This window comes from Mobula birostris, chromosome 19 (genome assembly GCF_030028105.1).
Source record: "Mobula birostris isolate sMobBir1 chromosome 19, sMobBir1.hap1, whole genome shotgun sequence".
Lineage (NCBI taxonomy): Eukaryota > Metazoa > Chordata > Chondrichthyes > Myliobatiformes > Myliobatidae > Mobula > Mobula birostris.
Genome location: NC_092388.1, coordinates 4807872 through 4827561, shown reverse-complemented (window position 1 = coordinate 4827561; position 19690 = coordinate 4807872). Strand labels below are relative to the sequence as shown.

Below are 19690 nucleotides of genomic sequence, written 5' to 3'. Positions count from 1 at the left end.
TTGTCTTTGTTCTACTGTGAAACCCTGCAAGAAAATGAATCTCAAGGTAGTATACGGTGACATACAAGTACTTTGAAAATAAATTTACTTTGAACTTCGAAGTCAAACACCATTCTGACCTGGGTATATGACTTGACCCAAATCCTGGCGTAGCTTTTCCATAGTCAGATACACTAGTGAAGTTTAAGAGACTACTAGACAGGTATATGGAGGAATTTAAGGTGGGGGGTTATATGGGAGACAGGGTTTGAGGGTCGGCACAACATTGTGGGCTGAAGGGCCTGTACTGTGCTGCACTATTCTATGTTCTGCTGTGGACATACCCTCAAAAGGAAGATCCCAACATCTTCAGGCAGGCAACTCACCGCCACTTCCAAAGACAATAGAGTGGTCACTGAACATCAGACCAGCCAGCACTCCCCAAATCCTGCAAACAAATACATACGGTCAACTCAAGCAGACTTTTTCCACTAGAACTAGAGGTCATAGTTTAAAGGTGAGATGTTTAAGGGGAACTTCTTCACTCGAGGGAGGTGAGCGTGGAATGAGCTGGCAGCCGAAGTGGTGATTTGGGTTCGATTTCAACGTTTATGAGAAGTTTGGATAATGACATGGACAGAAGGGGAACGGAGGAATATGGCCTGGGTACAGGTTGATGGGTCTAGGAAATTAACAGTTTGGCAAGGCCTAGATGGACCAAAGGGCTTGCTTCTGCACTCTAAATGAATTTAAAAACCAACACATTTCAAGCATTGACTTTATTGCACTGATTCACATTCAGAAATCATTTGACAAAATGCACATTTCACAGGAGTCGGAGGACAATATTAAAACATTACTCAGGTACAGTAACAATTGCATTCTAACGACATTAGCTAACAGAGATGCATCAATCAAGGACAGGACACACAAACATGCTGGTTGCAATATTTTCCTCATGTTTCAAGTCGACTTTTAAAGAAAATTAAACATCAGTACGGAAGATGGATACTGACCACAAACCCGCGTGGCTCGGTTAGCGCAACGCTCAACAGCGCCAGCAGTAAAAGGAGGGAGTTCGATTCCCACTGCCGTCCTCAAGAAGTTTGTACGTTCTCCCCGTGACGGCCTGGGTTTCCTCTGGGTGCTCCAGTTTCCTCCCAGGTTCCAGAGGGGTACCAGTTAGGGTTAATAAGTTGTTGGCATGCTATGCTGGTGCTGGAAGCATGGCGACACTTGCAGGCTGCCCAGGACAATCTTTGCTGATTTGATACAGAACATCGCCTTTTACTGTATGCTTCGATGTACATGTGCCAAATAAAGCTAATCTAATAAATAGCTAATCTAACTCCACAAGTTACTTACAGGCTGTTTAAAAAAAATTGATTTAAAAATCAGTATTAGATTAAGGAAGTCGTACAGGTGTACTTAGCTGTGACGCTACCGATAAAGGCACAGCACCGCACCGCACAGAGGAACTTGTAAAGCTTTAAAATTTAGAGAAGAAAAAAAATATTTTTGCATTATTACCAAGCATCAATTTACAAAGGAGGCAAAAAAAAAACTAGGTGATCATGATCAGTAATTTTAAAGCACAGAATTATATCTATACATTTTCAATGCTTTCACATTGCATCCATGTTAAAATCTTAAAATATACTTTAATATTTGTATAACTATCTTTTATTATTTCATTATATTACTCCTTCAGTAGCTGAAAAATAATGCAGGAGAAAATGCAAATTTCTATATACATAAATAATGTACTGTATACTCATCCACAAAATATATGAAACAAATGCAGAAAAAAATTCATAAATTCAAGGGTGGATCTTGAAAGCCAACAATTCTTCCGAATGCATATTGTTTAGAGAACGCAGATCAGATAATTTCAGCAGGAGCTTGGTAAAGACTGAACATTCAGTAGGGTGATTTTTCATAATTAAAGTTCGGAGCGCACGAATTAGAGTTTCCTGCAACTGCTCCACTGAGTTAGCATTTTTAATTCCTGATCGATCTGGAGAGAAATTAAAATTACAAAAAGTAAATCTCAAAGTTTCCTCTCTTAGGCAGTTAATCTGATCAACTATTCTAGACATAGGCTCCCTCCCACCCCCTCTATTACCCCCTTAACTGCATTGCAAACACTTTAAACCACTTTTTATAATGCTGTTTACACTGTAAATACATGCTGGCATTGATGTATGTATGCACATTTCATTCCACATCCTTACTTTAACCTCTGGATTCCAACTACTTGAGCCATCAGTTAATCGAGGCAGCCATTTATTTGAGACATTTGATGTACTGTATATGGCCAATAAAGTTATTTTATCTTTGAAACAAATAAGTAATGCTAAATTCACAGCTATTCCCTACATAAAGGTTAGTTTGACTACACTTTGGTTTGTAAATGACTAAAACAAGATACTAAAAACTGCCTTAATGCAGAATGAATTACCACACCTTGCAAGAAGCCATCTAAACATCATCCCCTCTGCTTCTGCTTGCAAGAAACTGCAGAGAGTTGTGGACACAGTTCAGCATATCACAGGAACCAATTTAGGGAAGTCTGCAGTGGTGGACAAGTCAGTCCACACTCAGACTTGAAGAGCAACACCTCATACTGCGTCTGGGTAGTCTCCACCCTGATGGCACGAGCATCCATTTCTCCACCTTCCGGTAATCCGGTAATTTCTGCCCCCTCCTCTCTCCCTCTCTATCCATTATCTGTGCTGGTTGCCCTCCTTTCCCTTTGTTTCTCATCCGCCCATTACCTCCCTCTGGTTCCCTTCCTCCTTCCCTTTTTCCCCCATGGTCCACTTTCCTTTCCTATCAGATTACTTCTTCAGTCAACAGGTTAAGACCTGTTCCAACTATCACCTCCCAGCTTTTCACTTCATTCCCCCCCCCCTCCACCCACCAACCTTCCCCACTCACCTGGCTTCACCTATATCACCTTCTAGCTCGTACACCTTCCCCTCCCACACCTGCTTATCCTGACTACTTCCCCCTCCTTTCCAGTCCTGATGAAGGGTCTCAACCTGCAGCAGCAACCATTTCCCTCCATAGATGCTGCCTGACCTGCCCCACCAGCATTTCGTGGGTGTTGCAGAGGAAATCAGCCTCCCCTACATGGGCTGTCTACACTTCTCACTGCCTCAGTAAAACAGTCAGCATAATCAAGAGCCTCACCTACACAGATATTTTCTCTTCTCTCCTGTCCCCTGCGCAGAGATACAAAAGCCTGAAAGCATGTACCACCAGGGTCAAGGACAGCTTCGATAACTTTTGTATGGATCCCCAGCATGATCAAATGGGCTCCTGACCTCACTGTGACCTTGCACCTTGTCTACCTGCACTGCACTTTTTCTGTAACACTTAATTCTGCACTGTTATTGCTTTACCTCAATGCACTGTTGTAATCAATTGTTCGGTATGATCAGTATGCATGGCAAGTTTCTCACTGTAACAACAGTAAACCATTCACCAATTTCAGTTCAACAGCACTAGAATACAAAAGCAATGATGTCATGCTGTGAGGCTTTCTACAGCACTGATCAGACCGCACATGGAGTATTGGGAGCAGTTTTGGACCGCTTATCTAAGAGATGTGCTGACATTGGAGGGAGTCCGGAGAATGAAAATGAGAATGATCCCAGAAACAAAAGAGTTAACATATGAGGAGCACTAGTTGGCCCTGGGACTGTACTCACTGGAGTTCAGAAAGATGAGGTGGAACTTTATTGAAACCTACCAAATATTGAAAGGCCTAGAAAGAGGCGCTGTGGAGAGGAAATGAGAGTATAGGATCAGTGAGCACAGCCTAGGAATAGAGGGGCATCTATTTAAAACAGAGATAAAGAGGTATTTCTTTAGCCAGAGTGTGGCAGATCTGTGGAATTCATTGCCACAAATGGCTGTGGAGGTCAGGTCACTGGGTATATTTAAAGCAGAGGATAAGTTCCTGATTAGTCAGGGTGTTAAAGATAATAGGGAGAAAGCAGAAGTAAGGGATTGAGAAGGAAAATAAATCAGCCATGATGGAAAAGCACAGCAAATTTGATGGGTTGAATGGCCTAATTCTGCTCCTATGTTTTATGGTCTAATTCACTGCACTCCTTGAACTGGATGCATATTGTGATATTTTAATTTACACAATCAAATGAAGGTGGTAATAGTGACTGTTGATAAACAGAATTTAAAAACTCTTCTTACCAGCAGACACCAGGACAACTGCTGTGAACAAGCTCATCTCCTCCTCACCAAGATGCAGGGCACTCAGTTTTTCACTGAACTCAAACATGGACAACAGCAGATCGCCTGCCCCCATTAACTGTAGCTCCTCCATCCCGTAACTCTTCCCACTCAGAAATGTGACTGTCCGGTCATGTACATCAAACAGAGCTGCAAAGCGCACCATTAACACCTGCCAATGATAGCAATAGGCACTTCGTCAGAACATTGTTCCGAATGATTCTGGATAGAACTTACAGCCAGTTACATTGAGGTCATCTTTCGCCAGCCAAAAGCAGTGCAACATCAGGATAAATAAATCATTCGTATCAGAGAAAACCAAGAAAAACTAGATTTTCCCAAGTTTGGCACCATTTCTTGTTTCTTGAGTATCAGAAGCACTAATGCACCCAAAGTTGTAATACATTACCAAAATATGTAAATGTCACGAGATACTACCTTGAGATACATTGTCTTGCAGGCATTTACAGGAAAAATAAGCACAATGGAATTTATGAAAAACATACAGAAAAACAACCAATGTGCAAAAGACAAATACTACACACAGGCAGACAAACACACAAGACCATAAAACATGGGAGAATTAGACCATTCGGCCCATCAAGTCTGCTCTGCCATTCTATCACAGCTGATTTATTATCCCTCTCAATCCCATTTTCCTGCATTCTCCCCATAATCTTTGATGCCCTTTATTAATCAAAAACCTATCAAACTTCACTTTAAATATACCAAATCACTTGGCCTCCACAGCTGCCTGTGGCAATGAATTTCACAGATTCATCCCCATCCGGTTAAAGAAATTCCTTGTCATCTGTTCTAAAGGGACATCCTTCTATTCTGAGGCTGTGCCCTCTGGTCCTAGACTCCCCCACCATAGGATACATCCTCTTTACAACCACTCTAAGCAAGCCTTTCAATATTTGTTACGTTTTAATGGATTGCCCCCATTCTACTAAACTCCAGCAAGTACAGGCACAAAGCCATCAAATACTCCTCATACATTAACCCTTTCATTCTCATATCACTATGATTATGATACTTGGATCACTGTAATTCTCAATCCTACTCGGAAATGCTGACCCACAATATTTAAAGAGAGTGCAATCTGGTATACATACCTCAAATGTTCCAGCCTTCAGCAAACTAACTTGGTCATGCTGTGACAGATCTTGGAATCCTGGAATACGTTTTGCAAATTCTACCACCTCCCTGACTGCAGGTGTAAAGCTCCTGGAAAATTCTTCCCAGATCTCCTGTTCCGATTTATCAGGATCCACATAAGGTGACATGCTCATTGGGCACACCTGTTCAAACAATCACACCAAGAATTAACCTGATTGTCTGGTACTGGTTTATTATTGACACACGTACCAAGAATGCTAGCTCCCTTTTTGCTACTTTTTAAATTCTTCTCATATATTTTATGCATTGCACTGTACTGCTGTCACAAACAACACATTTTACAATGTATGTCAGTGGTAATAAACCTGATTCTGATACAGTAAAAACCTTGTCTTACACACACACACACAGGTCATACAGATCAGATCATTACACAGAGTATTGAGGTAAAACAGTAACAATGCAGAATAGAGTGTAAAAACTACCAAGAACATACAGTGCAGTAGACAATGAAGTGCAAATCATTATGAGATAGATTGTGAGGTCAGAAATGAATTTTAACTTAAATTAGGACGCTTAAACTTGTTTTAATTGGACAACATGGTAGTGTAGCAGTTAATGTAATACTTTTACAGAGCCAGCGACCCTGGTTCAGTTCCGCCGCTCTCAGTAAAAAGTGCTGTCCATTCTCCAGGTGCTCCGGTTTCTTCCCACAGACGAAACATGTACGGGTTAGTAGGTTAATTGGTCACACGGGTGAAATTGGGCGCTGGGCCAGTAAGATCTGTTACCATGCCCTGTCTCTGAATTAGATAACAGATCCATTCCACGTCGACAGTAATGGTGCATTTAAGCTTTAATTATGAAATGTAACAGTATTGACAGCTTTATTTTTATTTAGAGAGAGATACAGTTCTGAACAGGCCCCTCCAGCCCAATAAGCCATGCCATCCAGTGAACCACCTGTTAATTTACAATGACCAATTAACCCACTAAGCCCTACATACATCTTTGGACTGTGGGAGGAAACAGGAGCACCAAAAGGAAACCCACACAGACACGGGAGGAACGGACGAAAGACAGAATTTCATTGTCAACATGCACTGCACATCCTTGATAGTTTTTTTAAGTGAACTCCGAACTCCAATAGCATTGCATTAACCACTACACTACAAGGTGCCCTATACAGTATTGTACAAAAATTATATATACACATATACATATATCTGGGGTGCCCAACACTTTAGTACAGCACTGTATTTGTCAATTTGAAGCAGAAAGCGAGTTTGTAAATCTGGCGGGAGCAAAGGATGTTGGGAATGGCGGGAGTGGAGCGCCACGGGAGGAGTGTGGGACAGGTGGCAGAGAACAAGTAGATGTCAGGGTTGGGGGTGGGGAGTGGCACAGGTGCAGATACACCCAGCCCCTAAGACACCAGGCAAGGTTATTTGATTCCAAGCAATTGGTTTATTGATTATTACAGGATCTCCCTCTGGTGCTTCCTGCTCCCTCCCCTCTTGCTTCCCCTTTTCCCAAACATGATTCCCCTCTCCCTACCCCATTCCCACTCTCAGTCCACAATAGAGACCCATATCAGAATCAGGGAAAATCACTCACATATGTCATGAAATTTGGGTTTTTTTTGCAGCATCAAATTACTTCTGTACTGTGAAGAAGTCTTAGGCACCCTAGTTATCTATTTGTGCCTAAGACTTTTGCACAGTAATGTACAGAGCTCTGAAATAAGTTGATATTTAACAATCAATCTACACTGAACGTACAACCATTTGTTCAGTAACAACAGGGCATTTACCAGATGGGTTCTCCTCCCCGCAGTCCACGAGTGTTTCTTTAGATCAGTGGTTCGAGCAAACCCATCTTCTGTAACTACTTTTTGCGTAAACCCGCTGGAGACAGAATGACACTGCCTGCTCACTCTCTCTGCACCTCCATTTGGACAAACCACATGCTTATTCATCTTATTTGCGATGCAGACTGTACCATGATTTCCATTCGTGAAACAATGCATTTCATCAACCCCATTTATTGAATGTCCAACCAGCCACTTGTCATTTCCAGTTCTGCGAGGGTTTTCCATGTTCCGAACTTCCAGCATTATGTCCGGTTTCTCCTGGGTATTCGAAAAAGTCTCCTCGAGGGCTCTTGACACTGAACCGATCACTTCAGCCTCTGTGTTCTGAGGCAGCCCAGTCTGAGCTGGAGAGGACATGTCCTCACACAATGCATCAGTCTGCACGCAGCCACTCAGACGGTCATTTGCTGCGTTCTTCATCGCACTTTGCATTTCAATCAACATTCGCTGCTTCTCGCGCTTCGGAATGCGCCCAAACCGAACAGCTGTAAAACAGTACACAATGGCTTTCAAAGTGAGACTACAATGCTTTGGCCTCAATCGCTACATTTTTCAACAAGATAGGAATATGATAAGATCTGATTATATAAGGTTCTTCTGAACTGTAACAGTACCATCTCGGGACATGCCTACAGCCAGACACTTCTTGAAGCGACACTGTTGACATCGGTTCCTGTTCATCCTCATTATGGCACAGTTCTCATTTTTCAAGCATTTCTTGTACTGAATATTCTGTTGGATGCTCCTTCTGAAGAACCCCTGCAATGATAAAGGCAAAGATTCAAGACTGTTTATTGTCATCCTTTAGTAAACAATGTTATTAAATACTTCAGTACACCAGTGTAAAGGAGAACAAAATTATTGTTACTCTGGATACAAAGCAGCATTATTCAAAGTTCAAAGTTAAATTATCAAAATGCATATATATCACCATATACAACCTTGAGATTTATTTTCCTGCAGGCATACTCAATAAATCCAACAGCAGTACAGAATCAACAGAAGACTACACCAATGAAAAACACAATCTACAAGTAACTGAGTTTGGCCGTATATACAAAGACTAGTTTATATGCACAGACTGGTGGTACTGTATGTACATAAAGTGACGTTTGTGATGTCAATCTGATAAATCATGGAATGTATTTACATTGTGCAGTCTGTGCTACATGGGTCCAAACATTCTATTTCAGACTTCCAATCAACAGGTTTCTTTAAAACTGTTGCTCGTGTCACAACATGGAGGGACAGTTACCTGAAACTACACAAGACTAGCTGCATAATTTGTGTTAATAAAGCATTGTAATGGACACAATACAACATTTCCCCCCCTCTAAAGCTAAGTATAGTGGAATGGTAAACTCTAATTCCACCACCTTCAGGAAGATAGTTCCAAGACTCTTCGCTCAGAAAACACTGCATCCGTCTCAGTTGTAAATAGCTAATCAGCAAATTTTAAAATCATTACCTCCTCTTCCTGGATTCTCCAGAAAAGAATTTCTTTATCTAGAGAGCAGAGAAGCCCCTGGAATTCATTGCCGCAGACAGCTGCGGAGGCCGAGTCTTTGGGTATGTTTAAAGGAGTGCTTAACAGGTTCTAGATTAGTCAGGGTGTCAAAAGATTATGAGAAGGCAGGAGAATGGGACTGAGGGGGGGGACAGTAAATCAGCCATGATGAAACAGCAGTGCAGACTTGGTGGTTCAAATGGCCTAAATCTGCTCTTACGCCTTAAGGTAATTTTACAAGCTTTTCATAGTAAATCGTAGCCACTCAGGAGGTTGAAATACGAACACATTACCTTTATACACTCAGTGGCCACACTATTAAGTATAGCTGTACACAAAAAGCTCAAACTTCAAAGTAAAATTTATTAGCAGGAAACATGCATGTCACCACATACAACCCTGAGATTCTTTTTTCTGCGGGCATACTTAGCAAATCTATAGAACAGTAACTTTGAGTTATTAACTGTAAACAAACTGTGCAAATGCACATATAAATAAATAATGAGCATTACATAATACAAGTATCTAATCTGCCAGTTCAATGCATCAAAGTATACAGACATGGTCAAGAGGTTCAGCTCTTGTTCAGACCAAACATCAGAATGGGGAAGAAATGTGATCTAAGTGACTGTGACTATGGAATGATTGGTAGTGCCAGATGGGGTGGTTTGAGCATCTCAGAAACTGCTGATCTCCTGGGATTTTCATAAACAACAGTGTCTAGGGTTTTCAGAGAACGGTGTTGAAAACAAAAAACATCCAGTGAGCGTTAGTTCTGTGGACAAAAACACCTTGTTAATGAAGAGAGATCAGAAAAGAATGGTCCGGTTGGCAGGAAGGCAACAGTAGCTCGAACAAACACACGTTACAATGGTGTGCAGAAGAGCATCTCTGAATGCACAGCAGGTCGAAACTTGAGGTGGTTGGGCTACACCAGCACAAGACCACAAACATTCACTCAGTGACCACTTTATTAGGTACAGATGTAATAACATGGGATCAAAACCTTCAGATTAGTACTTTATTTAATTTTGCAGATTCACTACTGGCCCAGTAAGGATGTGGATATTACCCAGAATACCTCAAATTCACGGCAATTGGCTTTGGCTTACCTTGCAACCTTCACACGCATGGACACCATAGTGGAATCCCGATGCCATATCTCCACAGACTCGACACAGTAGGACCATCCCATTAATTTCTAAATTAAAATTAAGAATAAAGTTCAGCTTTATTTGTCACATACTTCAAAATTTAGTGAGATGTGTTGTTTGTGTCAATGACCAACACAGTCCGGAGATGCGCTGGAGGGCAACCCACAAGTATCGTCATGTTTCCAGAGCCAACATAGCATGCTCACAACTCAGTCAGTCCAACCAGTACGTCTTTGGAACGTAGGAGGAAACCAGAGCACCCAGAGAAAACCCAGGTGGTCACGGCGAGAATGTTCAAACACCTTACAGACAGTGGCAGGAATCAAACCCCAATCTTACAGGTGGCACTCTAAAGCATTGCGCTAGCTGTTACTCTACTGTATCGCCCCCTCACAAAAAACTACAAACAAAAATAGGAGTTGCAACTTGTCAAAAATTAAGCCAAATTTGTAGTTATTTATCTGAAATGAATCTACTACTTTGGCCAATTTCCATTCATCCACAGGTCATGCTGCACTGGCAGGGCCAGTGTTTGTGTTCTACCACCTACCACTCGAGATGATGGTGGATTGCCTCCATACTGTACAACGATTAAGGTGGAAAGAGTAACTCTCAAATCAAATAACATGAAGGTTAATTTGCATGTTGAATTCACAGTAAGGAAAGTAAAAACAATGTTAGCATTCATTTCAAGAGGACCAGAATTTCAAAGTTCAAAGTAAATTTATTATCAAAGTACATACATGTACAATCCTGAGATTCATTTTCTTGTGGGCATACTCAATAAATTCAATAACCATAATAGAATCAATGGAAGACCACACCAAAAGTGCAGGCAATTTAAAAGCAAGGATATAATGCTCAAGGAATTGATCAGACAGCATTTAGATTATTGTGAGCAATTTTTAGAACATAGAAGAGTACAAGACAGGAACAAGTCATTCCACCCACAATGTTGTGCCAAACCAGCTAAAACCCAAACCCTAATCCCTCCTACCTACACCATGTCCGTATCCCTCCATCTGACTACCCAAGCGTTTCTTAAGTCTCCAATTTATTTGTCACCATAACAGGCAGCGCATTCCAAGCATCCACCACTGAGTAAAAAAAACTTACCCTTCACATCCCCCTTGAACCTACCCCCTCTCAACCTTCAATGCATGCCCTCTGGTTTTAGACACTTCAACCCAAGGAAACAGATACTCTCCCTCTGTGCCTCTCGTAATCTTGTACACCTCTATCACATCCCCCTTCAGCCTCCGGCGCTGCACAGCGAACAACCCAAGTTTATCCAGCTTCTCCTGATAGCACATGCCCTCTGTAAACCTCTTCTGCACCCTCTCCAAAGCCTCAACATCCTCCCTGTAGTGGGGAGACCAGAACTGCACACAATACCGCAGACCGGGCCTAACCAGAGTTTTATAAAAGCTGCAACATAACCTCCTGATTTTTGAACTTAATGCCTCGACTAATAAAAGCACACATTCCCCAAGCTTTCTTAACCACCTGTGTAGCCACCTTCCTGGACTTATAAACTTGGATCCCAAGATCTCTCTGCTCCACAACACTGTTAAGGACAATGAAAAGGCAAAAGAGAGACCGCATAATTTAGCAAAAATAGGGAGAAGTTTGACGATTAGGAAGATTTTAAAAACCAACAGAAGGCCACCAAAAAAAGCCGTAAGGAGAGAAAAGATGAATTATGAAGGTAAGCTGTCCAATAACATGTAAAAAAAAAAGATACAACATTTTTTCCAAGAATGAAAGAGGAGCCAGTGTGGATACGAGACTGCTGGAAAATGACACTGGAGAGGTAGTAATGGGAGACGAAATGGCAGACAAACTTGAATCAGTCTTCACAGTGGAGTGGTAAGTATAAATGGATTACTAAGAAGATGCTTGGGAAGTTGCAAGGTCTGAAGGTAAGTAAGTCTCCTTGGCCAGATGAAATACACACCAGGGTTCTGAAAGAGATGGCTTCAGAGATTGTGGAGGCATTAGTAATGATCTTCCAAGAATCACTAGATTCTGGAACAGTTACGGAAGACTGGAAAATTACAAATGCCACTCTACTTTTCAAGAAGGGAGGGAGGAACAAAAAAGGAAATTATAAACCAGTTAGCCTGACCTCAGTAGTTGGGAGTTCCATTTTTAAGGATGAAATTTTGGGGTACCTGGAGGCACATGATAAAAGATGGCCAAAGTCAGCATGATTTCTATAAGGGGAAATTTTGCCTGACAAATCTTGCCAGGCCAGAAATGGAACGATCACACAGTTTAACACTTGGCTAAGGAGCTGCTGCAGGAGGAAGGGCTTCAGGTTTTTGGATCATTGGACTTTCTTCCAGGGAAGGTGGAACCTGTATAGAAGGCATATTTCGCAGCTGAACTGGAGATTTGCTAGTGTTGCACAGTGAGATTTAAACTAGAGTTGTAGGGGGAATGGGAACCAGAGTGCCAGAAGAGATAATGGATTGGTTGTAGAGAAAGGTGTTAACCCTACATACAAAGTCAGGAATCGAAAGGTCAAACATGGTGGGACTAAATGTTCTGAGCTGCACACATTTCAATGCAAGGAATATTATAGGAAAGACAGATCAGTTTAGGGCATGGATCAGCAATTGGGATTATGACATTGCAGCCATTAGTGAAACTTGGTTGCAGGAGAGGCAGGACTGGCAGCTCAATATTCCAGGATTCCATTGTTTCAGACAAAACAGAGCAGAAGGGATTAAAAAAGGGTGGAATTACTTGTCAGGGAAAATGTCAGGATAGACATGGAGAACTCCTCTAGTGAGGCATTGTGGGTAGAACTGAGGAATAAGGAAGGTATGACCACATCAAAAGGATATTACAGACCTCCCAACAATCCACAGAATTTAGAGGTTGTAGAGAGGTTGCAGATTGTTTCAAGAAACATAAGGTTGTGATTGTAGGTGATTTTAACTTTCCACTTATTGACTGGGACTCCCATACTCTAAAAGGCCTGGATGAGAAAGAGTTTATCATCTATGTTCAGGAAAATTTCCTTAATCAGCACATAGAAGTACCAACTAGACAGAGTGTGAGACCAGATCTCCTGTTAGGGAATGAGACAGGGCAGGTGACGCAAGTTTGTCTGGGGGAACACTCCATCTAGTGATCAATTGGTTAATTTATATGTAAGTGATGTGGATGATGGAATTAATGGCTTTGCAGACAATACAAAGATAGCTGGAGGAGCAGGTAGTTTTCAGGAAGTAGAGAGGCTACAGAAGGACTTAGATTAGAAGAACAGGGAAAGAAGTGGCAGATGGAATATAGTGTTGCTAGGTGTATGGTCATGCACTTTGGTAGATGAAAGGGTTGCGTATTTTCTAAATGGAGAGAAAATACAAACAAAAACTGAGGTACAAAGGGACTTGGGGAGTCCTTGTGCAGGATTCCCTAAAGGTTAATTTACAGATTAAGTCTATGGTGAGAAAAGCAAATGCAATGTTAGCGTATAAGAGCAGGGATGTAATGTTGAAACTTTCTAAAGCACTGGTGAACCTCACCTTAAAGTACTGAGAGTGGTTTATCTTAGGAAGAATGTGCTGAAACTGGAGATGATTCAAAGGAGGCTCACGAGAATGATTCCAGGGGTCTGAACAGCTTGTTATACAAAGAGCATTTGATGGCTCTGGGCCTGTATTCATTGGAATTCAGAAGAATGGGGAGTGACCTCATTGGAACCTATTAAATGGTGAAAGACCTTGATAGAGTAGATGTCGAGAGGATGTTCCCTATGGTGGGGGAGTCCAAGACTAAGAGACACAGCCTCAGAATAGAGGGGTGTCCTTTTAGAATGGAGATGAGAAGGAATTTCTTTAGCCATAGAGCGGTGAATTTATGGAATTCATTGCTACAGGCAACTGTGGAGGTTAAGTCTGTATATTTAAGGCAGAGGTTGATAAGTTTCTTGATTGGTCAGGGCATGAAGGGATACGGAGAGAAGGCAGGAGATTGGGTTGAGAAGAAATGGCAGAGCAGACTCCATGGGCCAAATTCTGCTCCTGTATCTCATGGTCTTATAACGCTATTTGTTTCAAGGTAATTATGGAAAAGGAATAGTTCTGGTCCTCGGGTTGAGATTCTAAATTGGAGAAAGCCCAATTTTGATGGAATCGAAAAGGATCTGGCAAGTGTGGATTGGGGCAGGCTGTTTTATGGCAAGGGTGTACTTGGTAAGTGGGAGGCCTTAAAAAGTGAAATTTTGAAAGTACAGAGCTGGTCTGTTCCTGTCACAAATAAAAGATAACTGGTTTAGGGAATCTTGGTTTCAGAGAGATACATAGAACATTCAAGCACAGTACAGGCCCTTCGGCCCACAGTGTTGTGCCAACCTTTTCAACTACTCTTAAGATCAAGCAAACCATTCCCTCCCCCATAACCCTCCATTTTTTCTTTTCCCATGTGCCTACCTCAAATGTATGTGCCTCTACCCCACCATCCCTGGCAGCGTGTTCCACTCAACTACCACCCTAAGTGTAAAATAAAAATGACCTCTGACATCCCTCCAATGCCCCCTCCGAATAGCACTGCTGCCCTGGGATGAAGGTGCTGGCTCTTTACTCCATCTATGCCTCCGATCATCTTGTACACCTCTCATCCTCCTTTGCTCCAAACAGAAAAGCCCGAACTTGCTCAGTCTTTCCTCAGAAGACACACTTTCCAATCCAGGCAGTATTCTGGTAAAACTCCGTAAGACCATAAGATATAGGAACAGAATTAGGCCATTTGGCCCATCGCGTCTGCTCTGCCATTTCACCATGGCTGATCCATTTTCCCTCTCAGCCCCGATCTCCTGCCTTCTCACCGTATCCCTTCACGCCCTGACTAACCCAGAATCTATTGACCTCCGCCTTAAACTTACCTAAAGATTCGACCTCCACAGCTGTCTGAGGCAACAAATTCCACAGATTCACCACTCTCCATCTCTGCTCTAAATGGACGTCCTTCTACTCTGAGGCTGTCCCCTCCCACCATAGGAAACATCCTCTCCACATCCACTCCATCCAGGTCTTTCAACATTCGAGAGCTTTCAATGTGGTCATTGAGGCTTCTTATTGAAACTATACGCAGTTTCACCTATCACCTTGTGTTTCTTCCTCCCATCCCCCCACCTTCTTACTCTGACTCATCGCTTTTATTTCCCTCCAGTACTGATGAAGGGTCTGGGCCCAAAATGTCGACTGTACTCTTTTCCATAGATGCTGCCTGACCTGCTGAGTTTCTCCAGCGTTTTGTGTGTCTTACTTGTGGAACTCATTACCATGGATGGATGTGGAGTGCAAGTCACTGAAAATATTTAAAGTGGAGGTCGAAAGGCTCTTGATTAGTCAGGGTGTCAGAAGTCACAAGGCAGGGGAATGGGGTTGAGAGGGATAATAAATCAGCTATGATGGAATAGCAGGGCAGACATGATGGGCAGAATGGCCTGATTCTGCTATGTCTTATGATCTAACTTGTATGAACTTACTGGTGATGTTACTGGTACTTTTGTTCATGGGACCCGAGGTTGATCCATCCCCTTTGGCGGAACACAGAAGCTGAGCACTGTTGGAGCTTCCTAGTTTCAGCGGGCAGCTTTCAGAAAGCACGTCACTGAGGTGAACACGATTATCAGAAACAAAGCTGCTAGGTGGTGAGGGAACTGGAGCCGAGGTTGGCTGCAAACTGTTCTCAGAACCATCACTCTGATAGGAGACGGGGCTGCAGCTAGAGCTCGAACTGATGTAGGTAATAACACCACCTGCATTCAAACAAAGTATAATCAAGGATCAACTTTATTCACCACTTAATTACATTTTCAGGAATCTGCTGTGCTGTGTTGGCGCAACATGCAACAAAAAACATTTAATAATTGCTTTTTTAAATAGAAATAGAATAAAATGTGCATAATTACATAAATACAATGTAGACAGCATTATAAAAAGTGGTTTAAAGTGTTTAATGTGCAGTGACAAGGGTAGCAGCGAGGGGTGGTATAGCTAACTAGAATGGTTGATCATTCCATAGATGTTGCCTGACCTTCTGAATTCATCCAACACTTTGTGTAAACAGTCAGAATCTTTCCCACAGGGTAGAAATGTCAAACACCCAGAGGACACGCTTTTAAGGTTGGGGCAGGGAGCTGGAAGGCAAAGTGAGGGCAAGATTTTTTTTTAAAAAAAGAGGTAGGTGCCAGGAATGGGCTACTAGTGATGGTTGTAGAAACAGTTTGGCAGAGCTTAAAAGGCTTTTAGATTAATTGATGAATAGGCAAAGTCTAAGTTGAGTTTATTGTCATATGCAAAAGTACATGAAGTGCCTTCTGGTCCCCTCACTACAGGATGGGTGTGGAGACTATGGGGTAGAAGAGGACACTGCTTGGATTAGAGCACATCAGCTATAAGGAGAGATTGGACAAAATCAGGTTGTTCCCATTTCAGGGGTTCCCAACCCGGGTCCACAGACCCCTTGCTTAATGGTACTGGTCCAAGGCATCAAAATGGTTGGGAACAAAGCACTGGCTTACAGCATCAGAGGCTGGGGGTTTCAAAATCACTAAAAGCACAAGGGTGGACAGTCAGAATCTTGCTCCAGATGTCAAACAGCAGAGGACACGTTTTTGAGGTTAGAGAGAAAATGTTTATTTATTGAGATACAGTGTGGAATAGGCCCTTCCAGCCACACCATTCCCCCAATTTAAACCCCGTCTAATCACAGGACAACTTACAATGACCAATTAACCTACTAACCTGTACTGCAGGAGGAAACGGGAGCACCTGGAGGAAACACACATGGTCACAGGGAGAACGTACAAACTCCTTACAGACAGCATGGGAACTGAACCCAGGTTGCCGGCACTGTAAAGCATTGTGCTAAGCTCTACCTCTACCCCGCCACCAAGATTTTTTTTTACACAGTGACTGATACCAGGAATGAGTTACCAGGGTAATTTTGGAAGCAGGCAGCTTGGTGCAGTTTAAAAGGTTTTCAAGACAGGCACATGAAAACCAAAATAGAGGGATATGGATACACAAGACAGGGGAATTTCATATAAACTGGTATTAAGATTGGCCAACATTGTAGATGGAATGGTCTGTCCAGTGCTGAACTCTTCCATGTTCTATGTTAAATACAGGAATGACATCTTGAAAATTCAGTTCATGATATTACCCTATTAAAATAAAAACTCTCTGATATGATTTTGCTGAAATTTAGACAAGTAGGGCGTGGAAATTATTCAGAATGCTGCTGTTCCAGTCAGTGGTAAATGGCCGCTGGATTAAACCGGCGAGCAGAGTTCAACCAAAATACGTAGAAGTTTGATATTATTTAACTAGAGCAGCACACAAAAATGCTGGAGGAACTCGGCATCTGTGAAGGGAAACGGACAACAGTTCTGATGAAGGGTCTCGAAATACTGGTTGCCCATTCCCGCCGAGTTTCTCCACCACCTTGCGTTGCCCCACTTCTCCAGCATCCGCAGTCTCCCTTGTGTCTCCACATTATTTTACCACCGCACATTGCCGCAAACTGCGGCACCTTCAATGCTCGAGGGCACATCAGTACATGAAACGGGCAACAAGTAACTTCAGACAATTCTTTGATGGCTGGGACAACATTTTTTCCGCAATATATTTGTTTTTTACGGGGATGCCTCATATTTTGCAGGAATGCATCATATTTCAGTCGCCCGTGCGTTTTATTTCTGCCGCAATGCATATTGCAAACTGCAATGCATATTTTGCTGCAATGCATATTTCAAAGTCTGCAACGCGTTTTGCAGTAATGCATGTTTCAAAGTCAGAGCTACAATGCTTAGTTTAAAGTCTGCAATGCATTCATCACACAGTGCGGATGCTTTTTTTTTGTTTTTGTTTTGGCTCTGCTGGCACTGAAGACGGAGTGCGCTGCTACTGCAAGCCGCAGCCTCACCCTCACCCTCCCCGCTCCGAGCCCAGAACTGGGTCACCCGGCCTCCGCGCCAACCTCGCCGGTCACGTGCGGCAGCCGCGAGCTCCGGGGGACCTTCCATTCCCCAACCACCCACTCGCCGGCGCGGCGCCACGAGCTGCCCCGCCCCGCCCCACCGCCCCCCGCTTGGCCAATGGCAGCTCGCGCCGTCGCCGCGTAAACACAAGGGCGCACGTGGGCCACGGGGGCAGGTCCGCGTGAGGAGCCGCTGCAGCCAAGCGAGGGGCGGGAGCGCTATGCAAACCCACCCCCGCTACTGCGCGGCGAAATAAACACTCCTTTCACGAACCGGCTCCTTAAATAATTGCAAATATATATGTTTTTTAAAAATCATACGGGGTCCAGATTAACAACTAACAATTTATCAGGACCGAGTTTACTATCGCTAATTTACATATCGTGAAATGTTTTGCAGCAGCCAGTACAGTACAAAGATATTTTAAAAATCAATAAATTGCAAAATAAAAGAATAATGTAAAAGGAAGCAACGACGACGAAATGCTCAAAGGGTTGAGAAATCAGGAGATCCCGGTGCGCCTCCAGTCTGCCTTTACACCGCAGCAAATGTTTTTAGATGCGATTTTGTAAAATAAAGATGCTAATGGAAATTCAGAATTGAGTCGACAAACGCAGGAGGAGATGGAACCTTTCCCCTTTTTTTTTGGTTTTACAAATAAATGCAAACAAACACAAATCACATTACCTACGTTCCTGCTGCAATCCATTCTCACGAGTGCAGAGGATATCCTTTTGTTGTGCGTGTGTGAGCATCGAGGGGAAATCCTTCAGAAACGCTTCCTTCCACATGAAGGATATTATTGCAGGACGGCCGCTCGTCGGGAGGGGGTTCCCCCCACCTTGCAGACGCCTCCCCCTCGTACGGGCAGCTCCGGCGCCGCCGTGCCCGCTCCCTCTCTCTCTCTCGGGGAAGTGATGGCTGCTCGGGTTTTGCATGTGACCCAGTTGTTTAATGCCGGCTCCTCCCTCCCTCTGCCCCAGTGACACACTTCCCCAACACGGAGTTCACGGCGAGCTGCGCTCCCGCTGGCGAGGAAAACTCTCTCAGGTCACGGCAGCTCCACTTCCCTCACAGCCCGCGGATAGTCTGCATCACGGCCCAGAGTTATGCTTCTCCACATTCTTATTTCCCCACAACCCAAACTTATTGTTCTGCATTAATTCTACATTTTATTTCTTCACAATACAAATTTGTTCCAATTTATGTTTGCACTTTCTAAAGTTCAAAGTGAATCCACTATCAAAGTACATATAACGAAACCCAATTTCCCTCGGGATCAATAAAGTATAACTATCTATCTATCTATATGTCACCCTGAGATTCCTTTACTTGCAGGTATACTTAATAAATCCAAGAACAATAATAGAATAATTGAAAGACAACCAGTGTACAAAGATAACAAACTGCAAATACAAAAAGGTATGGTCTTTCATTGATTATGTTATAGTTATTATTCTATAGATTTATTAATTATGCCTGTGAGAAAATTGTAAGAGTTGTATATGATGACATATGTATACTTGGTTAGTAAATTTACTCTTAAATTTGAAAAACCAAATAATAATAATAAATAAATATCAAGATCATGAGATGAAGAGTCCAGTTCAGTGTTGGACGAGTGAAATTATCCCATTTGGTTCAAGAGCTTGGTGGTTGAGAGGTAATAACTTCCTGAACCTGGTGCTGTGGGTCCTGATGAAGTGAGAAGAGCGGTGGGGGTCCCTGACGATGGATGCTGCTTTCCAGCGACAGTCTTTCATGTAGATGTGCTCAATGGTTGGGAGGCCTTTACCTGT

At 42.8% G+C, this 19690-nt stretch overlaps 1 protein-coding gene across 2 annotated transcripts; it reads right to left on the bottom strand.

Annotated features, from left to right (window-relative positions):
- Positions 1-743: 743 nt before the first annotated feature.
- On the bottom strand, positions 744-18699 carry LOC140212403 (nuclear receptor subfamily 1 group D member 2-like). 2 transcript variants are annotated; one of them, XM_072283150.1, is made up of 8 exons: positions 18579-18699; positions 15393-15665; positions 9851-9939; positions 7846-7990; positions 7172-7716; positions 5355-5540; positions 4198-4408; positions 744-1996 (listed from the first exon to the last, which is right to left on the bottom strand). In XM_072283150.1, the coding sequence occupies exons 1-8, from the start codon at positions 18598-18600 to the stop codon at positions 1800-1802; spliced, it is 1668 nt and encodes a 555-aa protein (XP_072139251.1). In that variant the 5' UTR covers positions 18601-18699; the 3' UTR covers positions 744-1799. The 2 variants fall into 2 exon arrangements, with proteins under 2 accessions (XP_072139251.1, XP_072139252.1); XM_072283151.1 differs by lacking the exon at positions 15393-15665.
- Positions 18700-19690: the final 991 nt, after the last annotated feature.

Excerpts from the sequence above, each read along its gene's own strand:
- LOC140212403 (XM_072283150.1), bottom strand. The coding sequence starts at position 18,600 with ATGGATTGCAGCAGGAACGTAG. Across the intron at positions 5,541-7,171 it reads CGGGGAGGAGAACCCATCTG|GTGTGCCCAATGAGCATGTC; the intron begins GTAAATGCCCTG and ends TTGTTTGAACAG. Across the intron at positions 4,409-5,354 it reads TGAAGGCTGGAACATTTGAG|GTGTTAATGGTGCGCTTTGC; the intron begins GTATGTATACCA and ends TATCATTGGCAG.